This window comes from Eubalaena glacialis, chromosome 1, assembly GCF_028564815.1.
Source record: "Eubalaena glacialis isolate mEubGla1 chromosome 1, mEubGla1.1.hap2.+ XY, whole genome shotgun sequence".
Classification (NCBI taxonomy): Eukaryota; Metazoa; Chordata; class Mammalia; order Artiodactyla; family Balaenidae; genus Eubalaena; species Eubalaena glacialis.
Window position 1 is genome coordinate 61,417,068 of NC_083716.1, and position 12,955 is coordinate 61,430,022.

Here is a 12,955-nt window from a genome sequence, read left to right on the forward strand (position 1 = left end):
CAACCAGGGAACCTTCCTGGGAGATTTCAGCCTGAATCACCTTGTGTCTTGACCACCATCACCAGCCCCCATGTGGGCCTCCGCGGGCTAGAGGACCATTCCTCGGCCATACCCTTCAGCCCCCAGCCCTCCAGGAAGCCCTGGCAGCCCCTTCGTGTGACACAGCAGAATTCCTCCCACACCACAGCTCTTGGGCGCTTGTTTGGCCTGCCTTTCCTTCCTCGGCTCCTCCCCCGCCATGAGTTTTCTCTTGGGTGGTGTCCTTACAACCTGATTTTGATCATCCTGCCTGCAGCTTCTCAGGCATATGTGGCAGCCCTGGCTGCCTCTGGAGGGTGGGGGAGCACAGCTTCCTCACAGATTTCTCAACCCTGAGAGGCCAGTGTTTGCTGATCAACCTCAGATGCTTCAGCCTCAGGAAAAATTCTCAAGTGGGAGATGAATTCCAGTGCCAGCAGGGGAGGACCAGGCTCTGGGCGGGAGGAGGCAGTGATAGCTCAGGGAGCCTGGTGGGGAGGAGGGGGAGCTGGGGCGGGTGACTGTACCAGTGGGCTTGGCCTGGCTCTGCTGGGACAGTTCGCACTTTTGCCATTTTTGGCCAGAAGGCTCTCCCTGCTAGCCTGGCTCTGTTCTAATTATATATTTCTGTGGAGACTCGCCTCTTCAGCTCAGTCTTAAAGTCTCTTTGCCCTACTCTTGGGCTGTGTCCTATAGGGAGGCCTGAGCCTCAGCTTCCAGGAGCCCAGCAAGACCCTTTGGCTCTTGTGGAAGCCCCAGCATCAGATTTTAAAGGAAGGAAAAATAAGTCCAGGTCACCAGCTCAGCACACACTTGGTAGTACCTGCTCCATTCTCTAGTCCAGGGTTCCTCAGCCTCAGTACTACTGACATTTGGGCCAGATAATTTTTTGTCGTTAGGGCCCCTCCTGTGCATTGTAGGTTTAGAAGCATCTACCTGCTAGATGCCAGTAGCACCGTCCCTCTCAGTTGTGACAACCAGCAATGTCTCCAGGCATTGCCAGATGTCCTCTGGGGGCCATAATCATCCCCCAGTTTTCACCAGTGCTCTAGGCTGCCAGTATACCCCACCAGGAGTTTGACCGCAAGTGTGGCAGGATGGTTTGGAAGGTGGATTCACGAATCAGCAGCTGAATGTGACTCTAGGTTAGTTTGTCTTTTTCTATGAAAAATCATGATCAGAAATGCTCCTCAGGTGCCTGTTTGGAACCCTCTTTAGTACCTTGTTTCTTGATAGTGCCTATGTACTTGTTTTATCTCCCCTACTAGATGATAAACTTAAGGGCAGGCACTGGGTCATCTTTACAGCTGGTGTGGTACCAAGCACAATGCCTGTAGGTGCTCGATAAATGTTTAAATGAAAGAATGAGTGTACCCACCCCCAAAACGGCTTAGGCTAATAAGTTGGACTATCCTTCCTGAGTTGCTACCACAAGCCTCTTCTCCAAGAACAGAGTTACCATAGGGGGGAAGAGAAACAAGGAAGGAGTTGGATGGTCTCTCTTTATCAGGAGTCTGAGATGTCCCCCAGTTTCTTGGAAACAAATTGAATACGTTGGGTCTTTACAGTCCTAAGGAGGCATGGTGGACCCTGTTCTAGTCTGCCCTCTGCCATTATCTAGCAGGAGAGCCTGGACAAACCACTTAATCTGCTTGGGTCTCAGTTTCCTCTTCTATAAAGTAGGTTGAACAGATGATGTCCGAAGTCCAAGGTTCTAGCTCCTCATTGAGTGATTCTCTGTGAATCCCTGACCCAGAGATAAGTGCTTTTGTCCACAGCGTGTGGTCATGGATGGTTTAACCCTGAACTGACCTTTCCTCTGCTTTTGCAGCCACTGTATACATCAGATTCTGGAGAGTGTTAACCACATCCACCAGCATGACATTGTCCACCGGGACCTGAAGGTACTACCCAGGTTCCCCCTTTGCCTCTTGCTTGTGAAGCATTGGCGCCACCTGGTGCCAGATGGTAGTACTGCGAGGCCCAAACTAGGCTCCCTCTGGGCTGTGGGGTGGGTGCCTCACGAGGTTCTCTGTCTTCCTTATACAGCCTGAGAACCTCCTGCTGGCGAGTAAATGCAAGGGTGCCGCAGTCAAGCTGGCTGATTTTGGCCTAGCCATCGAAGTACAGGGAGAGCAACAGGCTTGGTTTGGTAAGAGTGACCCTGTCTTCCTGGAATGCAGCCCCCGCCCTTCCTCCTCTTCCTGATCTGCCTTCCTCTTTCATAACTAGAAGCCAGACCCTTAATGGCCCTGGGCTCCTCAGGGACTGGAGGAGGGGAGGGTGCAGAACTCCCCCTGGCCCTCCATGACTCAGTACAGTGAGACTTGCTGCTGTCAGCACTGTGTTCTTGCTGCCTCTGGGGAGGATGGGAATTCCTGGTAGACACATGGACTTGCCCTCTGATTTAGATTCCGGGCACTACAAGAAGCCCAGCCCGTCATCTCTTGCTGCCCATGTGCTGAGAGCTTATGTAGCAAAAGCAACAGGAGTAAGAAGGGACTTGGGGGAAATTGCTAATGTGGATTTAATGAAAGAGAAAGTGGGTTCAGTGTGCCTCCGCTGTCTCTTCCGCTACAGGTTTTGCTGGCACCCCAGGTTACTTGTCCCCTGAGGTCTTGAGGAAAGATCCCTATGGAAAACCTGTGGATATCTGGGCCTGCGGTAAGCCCATTCCACACAGCTTTTTGGTGTTAAGGGCCCTCGACTTCCAGCGATGGCAAGAAAGAGGCATTGCTCTTCCTTGTGGGTCCCACAGGCGTCTGGTATATGTGAACTCACGGTGTTTGCTCTGGTGTCCCCAGGATGGCTGTTCCCATCACACCCTTCTCCCCAAGTATTTCCTAGATGATGTTGCATCCTTCTTGAAGAGGGATTTGCCCATGCCTTAGCAGGTGGGTTGTGCCTAAAGAAATTCCGGACGTGGCTTGGTGACGTGGGGAGTGAAGCATAGTGGCACAGCATTATTGGCTGCCATTCACTTCTCTTTCTGGTGTGGCCTTGACTTTCTGGGTGGCTCTGAGCCCTGTGTGGCTTTTCTTGGTTCCTCAGCAAAGCAGGTGACTGACCCCAGTGACCTGTGTCCTGTCTTGTAGGGGTCATCCTGTATATCCTCCTGGTGGGCTACCCTCCCTTCTGGGATGAGGATCAGCACAAGCTGTATCAGCAGATCAAGGCTGGAGCCTATGATGTAAGGACCTGTTTGTTCCTGCCCCTCAGGCTCTGACCAGGGAAGGGGCGTGCTGAGTGTGTCACAGGGTACAGGGAATGTCAGGGACTTTGAGAACCCAGGGATGGGCATATAGGCCTCAATTCTTGGCACCACCTGTCCCAGGGAGCAGGTTTTTTGCACGACCATTTTTGGTAGCTGTAAAGTCACGGAGTCCACTGAAGCCCTTTGGTCTATTATTTGCAAAGAATGGTGTGGCTGTGTGGTGTGCTGCATGACATAGGGATGAGAAGTCTGGTGGCTCTACCACTGCAGTGGGGCCTTCAGCACAGTGCTGAACAACTGATTCCTCCTAGTAGAGAGATGGAGTTGAACCAGAAGATGTCAGAGTCCCCCGGTCTCATATTCTGTCATTCTAACCATGATTGTTCTGTTTTCCTTTCCTGGTCTTTAAGTTGACCCTGATCCTGGGATACCCCAGGACTTTCCCACACCCTGCTGGGCAGCTTTAGGTAACACAGAGTATCCCAATTATAGGGGATATGAGGCTCACAAATTTCATATCACTCCTTCTCCTGTTCCCGCTCCTTAGTTCCCATCACCAGAGTGGGACACGGTGACTCCTGAAGCCAAGAACTTGATCAACCAGATGCTGACCATAAACCCCGCAAAGCGTATCACAGCTGACCAGGCTCTCAAGCATCCATGGGTCTGTGTAAGTGTCTTCCACCGAGATCAAGGAGATCAGGGATGTCAGCTTTCAATGTGCCCATAGCACTGTCTTTACCCTCCTTCTTATGAATAGAGAATAATCATTTTGGGCCCTGAGCTAAAACCCAGCAGAGAGGAGGGGGGACTGGGTGGGGCCCAGGGGCAGCAAATGTCACCAGGAGGAGTTGGGGAGGCGACTGGGACTAACTGGCCTCTTTCTCTCCCCCACTCACTTGTCAGGTGTGGTTTAGCTTTGATCTTGAATGAGGGCTTAGGTTGACCCTTGCAGACTCTAGTTGATGAGAGAAAGCAGCTGGCAGAACTCAAAGTGAATTGCCATGCCTAGAGTACATATTCAGATCTCAACTCTTAGACAACTCTAATGGAAATGGGACCAAGACCCAGCAAATAAACAGAAGGGACCTCTGAGCAATGAAAAAGAGCCTCCTGAAGTTCAGTCATAAATCTCGCCCTAGGAGAAGCCCCCGGGGCTATCATTGTGGGTCAGCATATTCTGTTTTCATTTACAGTTCTATCAGGCTGAAATATCTTTTTTCAAACAAGAGGGTCTGCCTCTTGTTAGGCCTCCTGACAGCCACGATGCATTTATGTATTTGTTCTTTCCCGTGTTTACTGAATGCCTCTTTGATGCCGGTCCCTGTGTGGGTGCTGTAGATACAAAGATGAATAAGGCATGGTGCCTTCCCCCACACATCTCAAAGATTATCTGGGGAGACAGGCACTCAAGCAGGCAACCACTCTGCAATGTGACAAGTACGTAAAAGAAGCTAATGAGTATGTAGGAGCTCCTGCCGTCTCTGGTGGGCAGTGGGATTGCTAAAGGCATGGAGGAGGTGGGCCCTGTCCTGGTTCTTGGCAGATGACTGGGGGTTCCCCAGGATGATAACCTGCAGACAGAGGTTAGCAAGGGCCAAGGTGAGGGGCCATGGGGAAATTGTGACGAGTTTAAGGAATATTAAGTAGTTTGGTTGTAGATGAAGGTAGGACTACAGGAATGCAAGAGACTGAAGCCAAAAAGATTCCAGGACATACAGGTTTCTGCCTAAGGAGTTTGGATTTTATTCTGAAAGCACAGGGAACCATTTAACGGTTTTAAAGAGGGAATGAAGTATGCAGTTAATTAAGAAAGATCATTTTGGAAGCTGTGTAGAAAATGGAATTGAAGAGGAAAGAGGCAGGGGCAGAGAGCTCAGGAAGCTGTCGTAACTGTCTAAGCAAGTCCAGATGAGGTCTCGGCTAAGGGTGATGATAGGAGAGTGGGCGGTATGGCAAGGAGTGGACACATTTGAGAGATGTTTGGGACATAGAATAAAAAGGACTTAGTGACCAGCTGGATTTGGGAAGTGAAGGAGAGAGTGGGATCTATGAGGACTGCCAGGTTTTGAGTTGGTAACTGAGTGGAGGGCTGTACCATTCACTGACCCAGAGGAAACCCAGAGGAGGAACCTGTTTGTGAGAAAAGATGATGATTTTAGTTTCATACATGTTAAGTGTGGTGTTTGAGGACCTCCGGCTGGACATCCAGTGGGTAGTTAGAAATATGGAAAAGAAGTTAAAAATTGGAAATATAGGTTGTAGTCATTTGGGTGGTGTTGGGGCTGTAGAAATAGATGGGATTGTTTCTATGCTGATTGAATTCCCTTTTTTGTTTTTTTGGGGTTTTTTTTTTTGGCTGTGTTGGGTCTTCGTTACTTCGCGCGGGCTTTCTCTAGTTGCGGAGAACGGGGGCTACTCTTCGTTGCGGTGCGCGGGCTTCTCATTGTAGTGGCCTCTCTTGTTGTGGAGCACGGGCTCTAGGCGCGCGGGCTCAGTAGTTGTGGTGCACGGGCTTAGTTGCTCCGCGGCATGTGGGATCTTCCCGGACCAGGGCTCAAACCCGTGTCCCCTGCATTGGCAGGCGGATTCTTAACCACTGCGCCACCAGGGAAGCCCCTGATTGAATTCTTACCGTGGGCTGTTGTACGAGAAGAGATGGCCACCAGCATTTAGCACCAGGGAGAGTTGGAGGAGCCGGCAAAGGAGACTGAGAATGAGAATTTCCATGGGAGAAGGAGGATCAGGAGATCCTAAGAAACAGGAGGTCTCAGGAAGGGAGGTTCTGTAATCAGATGCTTCAGAGAGTCCATGATAAAGACAGAAGAGAGCCTGTTGGCTCTGACCGGTTAGAAGCATTGTTTCGTTATTTCACTGATAGAGGCAGTGGAGGGAGAGAGACTGAAGCCTGTTTACAGTGAGGTGAGGAGGGAATGAGGGTGAAGAGAGAAAGACATGGTACTAGTTAGAGAAGATGGATGAGTCAGGGGAGTTTTTAAAATCTTGCGCTTGACTGTATTGTGTAGACTGCAGAGAAGAATATAATCCAGAATAAGGGGTTAAAAATATTGGCTAATTGAGGAACCAATGTTTGGATAGCACAATGAGAGAGGGACTCCTGAGCCCAGGTCAAGGGGTCAGCACATGAGGGATGATGCTTCTGAGACCTGGGATTAGGTTGCAGGGGTGTGAAAATCAGCTTGTGGTTGGAAGGCTGAAGTTGAAGGAGTTCTTGCTTGATGATCTCTCATTTCACTTTGTGGAGAAGTTTACACTTTGGAGGAGGAGGTGAAATATGAGATCTGGGGAAGGTAGATAAGGTTGGGAGAGTTGCTTTGGGAACTAGGAAAGGGAGCGGCCAGAGGGGAAGGAAGGCAGGGTGGCCCTGTGGGGGTGTGGGCACCAGGCTGCATGTTGTAGGATTTATTTTTCTAGCAGGCTGGCCAAGATAACAACAGCAGAATGAGGGGATGAGCCACTTAAAATAGGTACTCAAGAATTGCGGAAATATTATGTTCTGGGGTCATGTTTGTGGACCCCACGCTCCATCATCCTATATATCTCAGCAGACCCTGAGAACATCTCTGTATTAGGATATGTAATCATTGATGCTTGTATTGCTGACCCTGTGTCATCAGGGAAATGTAAATCATGTTCAGGGGACTCTGTTTAAGGAGGAAGTTAGCAGTAATACGTTGAAGAAAAATTCCCATCCAAAATGGTGAAAAGAATTAATGCTTCAAGGTAAAGATCCTTAGCTTCTCAGATCACAGCTTCATTTAAGACCTTGTTGGCGGGTGGGGTGGTTGTTGAGAGGAACTCTTAGAAGGAATGAATGTTCTCTCTAGAGAACAGGAACCCTTTCTGTTCTCTCACTGCCCAGAATCTGGAGCGCAGTAGGTGCTCACTAAATTGTTGCTGAAGGAGTAACTGCGTGAGGATCACAACACACAAAATACTCTCCCTTTCTATAGCCTCCGTCTCCCAAGGAAGATTAGAATGCTCTCTTGGGCACCTTCATCCAGCATCAATTACCGGTGGTGTTTTCATGTCCAGATTATTGTCCTTACATAACCTTGATTTTTGGGTAATGCTTTTATTGTAAAAGCATTTTCACATCTATGACCTCATCTTATCTTCAGAGCAACTCTGGGGCGGCTGAGCACATGGCCACCAGTGCTGGGACTATGGTGAGGGGCCTAGGATCCGGTGGGGGGCTCACAGGCCTGTCTATTTGGCTTCCAGCAACGGTCCACAGTGGCATCTATGATGCATCGTCAAGAGACCGTGGAGTGCCTACGCAAGTTCAATGCCCGGAGAAAACTGAAGGTGAGTCTTGCCTTCCGGGCCGGGCTGCCAGCATCCTGAAATCATACCTTTCAGCAGTGCGCCCCCTGCCCCATCACAAGGAAGCTCCCCTCCTGGCTGGAGCTGAGCTATGAAGGTTGTACTCATTGGGAGCCCCTAGCCAGCAGCTGCCCTCTGCCTGAGAACAGACTGTGCTTTTCTAGAGCCTGATGGAATTCACAGGACCCTCTTCTTTCCCCAGGGTGCCATCCTCACGACCATGCTTGTCTCCAGGAACTTTTCAGGTATGTTTTCAGCTGTGCACTTTAACTCTACGAGGTGAGTGGGTCGGAATGGGCTGTTGCCATATATCATGCCTTCCTGACACTGGGTGTCTCAGGCAACACCTTGACCAAGATGATGAGGATCCTGTTTGGAGGGGCTGCTGCAGCTGAGTTTTGTAACGTGAAATTCTGGGGGCCTTTACTTGACTTCAGGTTTATGAACTGTATTCCCTAGAACCTCCCAAGGAGTAGCCTGCCCAGTCTTCCATTTACCTTGTCCCTGGGGATTCTTATTTAATTCTCTGAAGACTCTCAGCACTTTAAGATTTTAGCCAGTCTCAAGGGCATTGGAGGATGTGCTGGGAAAAAGAAGGAGATGAGATGTAGTGAATCTTCCCAGTCACCACCATTAATTGGCTGACTGGGACGATCACTACATCGTTGTGTCCAAGTGGAGATGACTAATAGAAATTATTCCAGATGTTTAAACCTTTTACAGAGACTGTGCTTAAAATATTCTCTTTTATATCAACCGTAAAAGTGAAGAAATAGAGACCAGCAGGATGGAGAGAAAGGAATTTGCTTAATGTTGCGTGAGGAATTGGGAGAGTTGGGACCAGTAATTTGTAAATCACACTTGACATTTCTTTTTAAGATGCAAGACATTCCACCTTCCCCCTCCCCCCACCCTCATCGTTTGCCCTCAGTTGGGAAGCACAGTGGCTTTTCTGTGAGGAAAAGATTAATGACAGGACTTAAGACAGAAAGGTTTCTTCCCAGCTTGCCTTTTCCCCTGATCTTCCCTCCCCCTAACCCCCAGCCCCACTGTTTTGGTTCAAGACCCCCTTCTCATTCTCATAACCAGACTCCCTCCCTTGCTTTCCTTCTACACAGCCATGGCGGCGGGGGGGCGGGGGGGGTGTGTGTGTGCGGGAGGCTCAGGTGGGCAGCTACCTGGCCAGAGATTGCTCCCTTGAGCTTGAGTCCACGGGCTTGGCTGTACTGGTTCCCAGTAACCTCCAGCCCTGGCTCTGGGGCTTCATGAGCTCTAGCCCCAGTGAGAGCCACAGGGCCCTGGAGGGTCAGGACTGGAGAGTAAGCTGGGAGAGTGTCCCCCTCAGGCCCATCCCCTGTGACCCTAGTTGGGGCTCGATCTTGTGTCATGGGTACCCATGAGGGGAAGGCTGTGTTTCTGGATTCACCTCACAAATGGGGACAGGAGGGCACAGTGGGCCACCTCCTGCAGAGGTGGAGCTGTTGTCCCACATCAGGCCTCTGGTCCTCTAATTACTTGTGCACCTTCTACTTTCTGGGTTTAAGAAAGCCTTTCCAGAGGACACTCAAGGGCAGATATGTGCCGACCCTAGAATGGGGTGATCTCTTCTCTCTCTGAGTGGAAGAGATGTGAAACAGGCTGCTAGGAAATCAATAGCATGTGCCCCGTCCCGTGGCCTCCGGCCTCTGCATCAGCCTCTCCCTGTCCATTTCATAAAATTGGTGTCCTGGTTTCAGGAACTCAGTCTCTCTGTTACAACACAGCATCTTCACTGATACCTAAAGAGCCTCCTGTCCTTGCTGCCCAGACTTTGTCTGGCCGTGGCACTCACTTTGCCCTGGCGCAGGAGACAAAAAAACAAACAAACAAAAAAGAATGCTGCAAGCATTCCAGGACGACCTCTTCTGCCCTGACTCTGGGACAGGTGAAGACAGAGCCAGTCTCCAGAAGCTTCTGTAGGAAGAGGTGTCTAGAAGTATAATCAAGAAGGAAGGGCACTTGTGTGCTTCTTTAGGAACAAGTGAGGCTGTTTTCTGAGTTGATCCCAAAAAGAAGGTTCAGCTTATCCCTGGATTCTAGCAGGTTGGCTAATGGTGGAATCGGGGCTTCTAGAATGTATTGCTTAAGCGGCCTTTGTTTACTTTCTGGGTGCTCATTTTTGGGGCACCTACACCTTTGGAACTCTGAAATGCAGCCTCTCCTGGCCACCTGCCTTGAAGAGGAAAAGTTACCGGTGTCTCTGAGGAGTTGGGGGCTGTGGAACATCAGTGAACTGGCTGCACAAGGGCCACGGACCCTCCCTGGGCCCCGAGGGCCAGTCTCTCTACTGTTTGGAATGTGGCCGGAGGAAAGTGCTGCGCTCTGAAAATGTCCTCCTTTAGGTCCCCTGGGGAGGAAGGTCTGCAGATGAGGCTCAGTTTCCTGACAGCCTTAAGCTAGGGCTGGGCTGCCTCTGAAGGGACACCGCCCCTTGCCAAGTCAGGCTTTGACCTGCAGACCCTCACCCGAGGTGGTCGTGGGACAGGTGGAGCCGCGGGATCCTCCACGCCCTGTCCGAGCCCGGTTCTCTCAGGTTCCCAGACTGCTGCAGGGCTGGCTGCACCTGCTCACCAGTCTGCCCCCGGCGCCTCCGCTCCCCCAGCTCGGCCGGCTTGGCCACGCCGCCCGGACCCCGCCGTGCGCAGCGGCAGCGGGTTCCTGCGCCTCGCGCTGGGGCATGCTCGCTGCTGACTGGCCCCCGTGGCTTTGCGGCAGCTCTGTGCACTCAGAGACTGTATCCCCTCAGTTGGCAGGCAGAGCTCCGCCCCCGCCTCGCCTGCCGCGAGCGCCGCCGGCCTGGCCGGGCAAGGTACGTGGCATGAGTCCTCCCCGACCGCCTGCCTCGGCTCCCTGCCACCCCACCAGGAGGGCCAGCATGCCAGGCCCGCTCACCAGGGAGGCGAGTCCCATGCTTGCGGGCTGAGATGGGCATGCCGGACGGACCACCTAACTTGGCATCTGCGAGCGCATCGGTGTTTCGGAGCCCCCTAACCAGCCGTGCATGCTGGACGCTTGCCAACTCTCAGGAGGCAGTAGCCTGGGACGTGGCGCTGGGCAGCAGGAGGCTTTCCTCCCGACGCCACCCGCCCGAGAGCCTGGCCTGCCTGTGAGGGCTGCGGCCAAGGTGGCCCGAGACAGCCCTGGCGTGGTCCGGAGCTGAGCTGCCCACGGCAGAAGACTAGGCTTCAGCGGCACTGGTGGGCGGCCCCGAAGGGGAAGCCACGCCCCTCACAATTGTGAAGTCTGGCATTTGCCGGCCTCCGGGTCTGAAATGCGGTAGAGTACAGAAGCTGTGCAGACAGCCGCTCCTGAGTTTGGATCCTAGCCCTGCCACAGCCTGAGCAAGTCACATCAGCTCTCCCAACCTTAGTTTCCTCATCTCTCCAATGGGGCTAAGAAATAACATGGTGACGATTAAGATCATGTATGTCTAAGGCCCTCAACCCTGCCTGTATGAGAAAACTTGTTAAAAAAAAAAATCCTGATGCTGAGACCCCACCCAGACAAATAAAATCAGAATCCCTAGGGCATGGGATAGGCATAAGCATTTTTCTCTAACTCCCAAGTGATTCTAATGGGCTGTCAGAGTAGAGAACTTTGACGTATGTAAAGCACTTAACACCGTAGGTGGTCAGGCATAGTAGTAAACACATTTAAAAAATAAGTTTCAAATCACCCCAGCATAAACTGGAGATAGGACCAAAGGCCATTTTTGGAGGTCAGAATTCTTGTGATGCAAGGACCCTTATTCTCACTGGAGACCCAGCTTGGATAGGAAAGGCCACCTGAAGGGAAGAATGGCAGCAGTAGTGACAGTAGTTAACACTTGCTGAGTTCTTGCTATGTGCCAGGCACTCTGCTTAGTGCTTTTCATGCCATTATCTCATTTTATAGATAAAGAAACTGAGGTTCAGAGAGGTTAAGTAACTCACACAGCTAGCAAGCAGTAGAACCAAGATGCAAACCCATCAGAGTTTAGGTGGATCAGACAGTTGGACTGATTCAATCTCCCTGGAATCTCCCATCCACTGTCTGCTACTTTCCTGTGACCTTTGTGGCCAACAGGCATCACCAGCCTTCCTATGTGGAGCTCATCAGCCTTGAGCATCACCCTGTGCCTGGCTAGAATCTGTTTAATACCTCATTATTCTGCCCAGTCCTTTCTGCTCAGTGGGTCCAGAGAGTAGACTGAGGAAAGGGTGGCAGTGAGGACCTGCCGAGTCAAGGCTTCAACCCCCTGGCAAAACCCTCCTGTAGGTGGTCCTAGTCTCTGTGTCTGTGTCTGTCTGTCCTCACGTCTGGTCTCCTTCGTGAACTGTGACACTCTTGTTTCTTGAGAACACTCAGGAGATGTCTCGCATCCTTGCAGCTTGGCTGTCCTGAGAATCTCCATGGCATCTAGGGACGGAGCCCTCACCTTTCACCCTGGCACTCTGCTTCCAGGCCTAGGTGGAAGCTGTTGAAGGCAGAGTTCCCAATGGCCCAGGCAGCCCCAGTATTGAATGTGGTTTCTCCTCCTAAATGCGGAGTGTCCCTGTTAATGCTGAGCCCTCTTCCATGGCAGAGGAGATCCTGGGGTGCCACTCTGAGGGTCTGACTCTGCTTGAGATGCTCTTCTTGCTTTGGGGCATCAGGAAGGGCCTCTTCTAGGGGTTTCAGGAGACTCCTGGCCCCCTTGTCAAACACATCAGTCTCTTGCGGATCCAGCTGCCAGACTTCAGGATGGGAAGAGGGTACAATACAGGAGACTTGATTTTTCTCTTTGTTTTCACAGCTGCCAAAAGCCTATTGAACAAGAAGTCGGACGGCGGTGTCAAGGTAGGTGTCTCCACTCCCCCAGCCCAAGGTCTGGCCTTTCTCTCCCAACAGTCACTCCCAAGGGACTCCTTGGCACTTTGTTCCCCCTTTCCCCAAGAGCCTTCCTATCCTTGCTTTTCTGCTTTAAACCAGAAACCTCTGTGCTCAGAACAGCAGGTTCCACTGGCCTGAGAGGGCAGAGGGATACGTGCTTCACCTGACCCTAGCTTGATTGGAAAGACTCAGGGGAGGTGATCCAAACAATAGTTTACTAGAGCTGAATCCTGAACTTGTCTTCCAGACACAGGTTTCATCTCCAGGGCTTGACTCTCTGGGTTTTTTAGGTCACTGGTTAATCTTTTTTTCTTTTTAAAGCACAAACCGATTTAATCAAATGAAAGCAAAGTTTGCCTGGTTGATTCAGGGTACAGGGCTTGGCACCTGAAGCCACTATCCTTTTGTTCTTTTTTCTTATCTCCGAAGCACTTCCAGAACCCAGCCCAGATACCATTGAGTGAAAGCGTCAAACTTTCTCGAGGC

General features: G+C 51.3%; 1 protein-coding gene across 18 annotated transcripts in view; it reads left to right on the forward strand.

The window, feature by feature from the left end:
• Positions 1–12,955, forward strand: part of CAMK2G (calcium/calmodulin dependent protein kinase II gamma) — a 53,966-nt gene that overhangs the window by 21,334 nt on the left and 19,677 nt on the right. For 10 of the 18 annotated variants that reach the window (XM_061180485.1, XM_061180340.1, XM_061180386.1 and 7 more), the window contains 9 exons: positions 1,850–1,922; positions 2,068–2,170; positions 2,599–2,682; positions 3,114–3,208; positions 3,780–3,902; positions 7,478–7,561; positions 7,782–7,824; positions 10,365–10,427; positions 12,393–12,436. In XM_061180485.1, the coding sequence (XP_061036468.1) occupies positions 1,850–1,922; positions 2,068–2,170; positions 2,599–2,682; positions 3,114–3,208; positions 3,780–3,902; positions 7,478–7,561; positions 7,782–7,824; positions 10,365–10,427; positions 12,393–12,436 (712 nt within the window). Of the gene's footprint in view, positions 1–1,849; positions 1,923–2,067; positions 2,171–2,598; positions 2,683–2,717; positions 2,913–3,113; positions 3,209–3,779; positions 3,903–7,477; positions 7,562–7,781; positions 7,825–10,364; positions 10,428–12,392; positions 12,437–12,955 lie in introns of those variants that run through there. The other 8 variants (XM_061180356.1, XM_061180414.1, XM_061180375.1 and 5 more) reach the window with 2 other exon arrangements.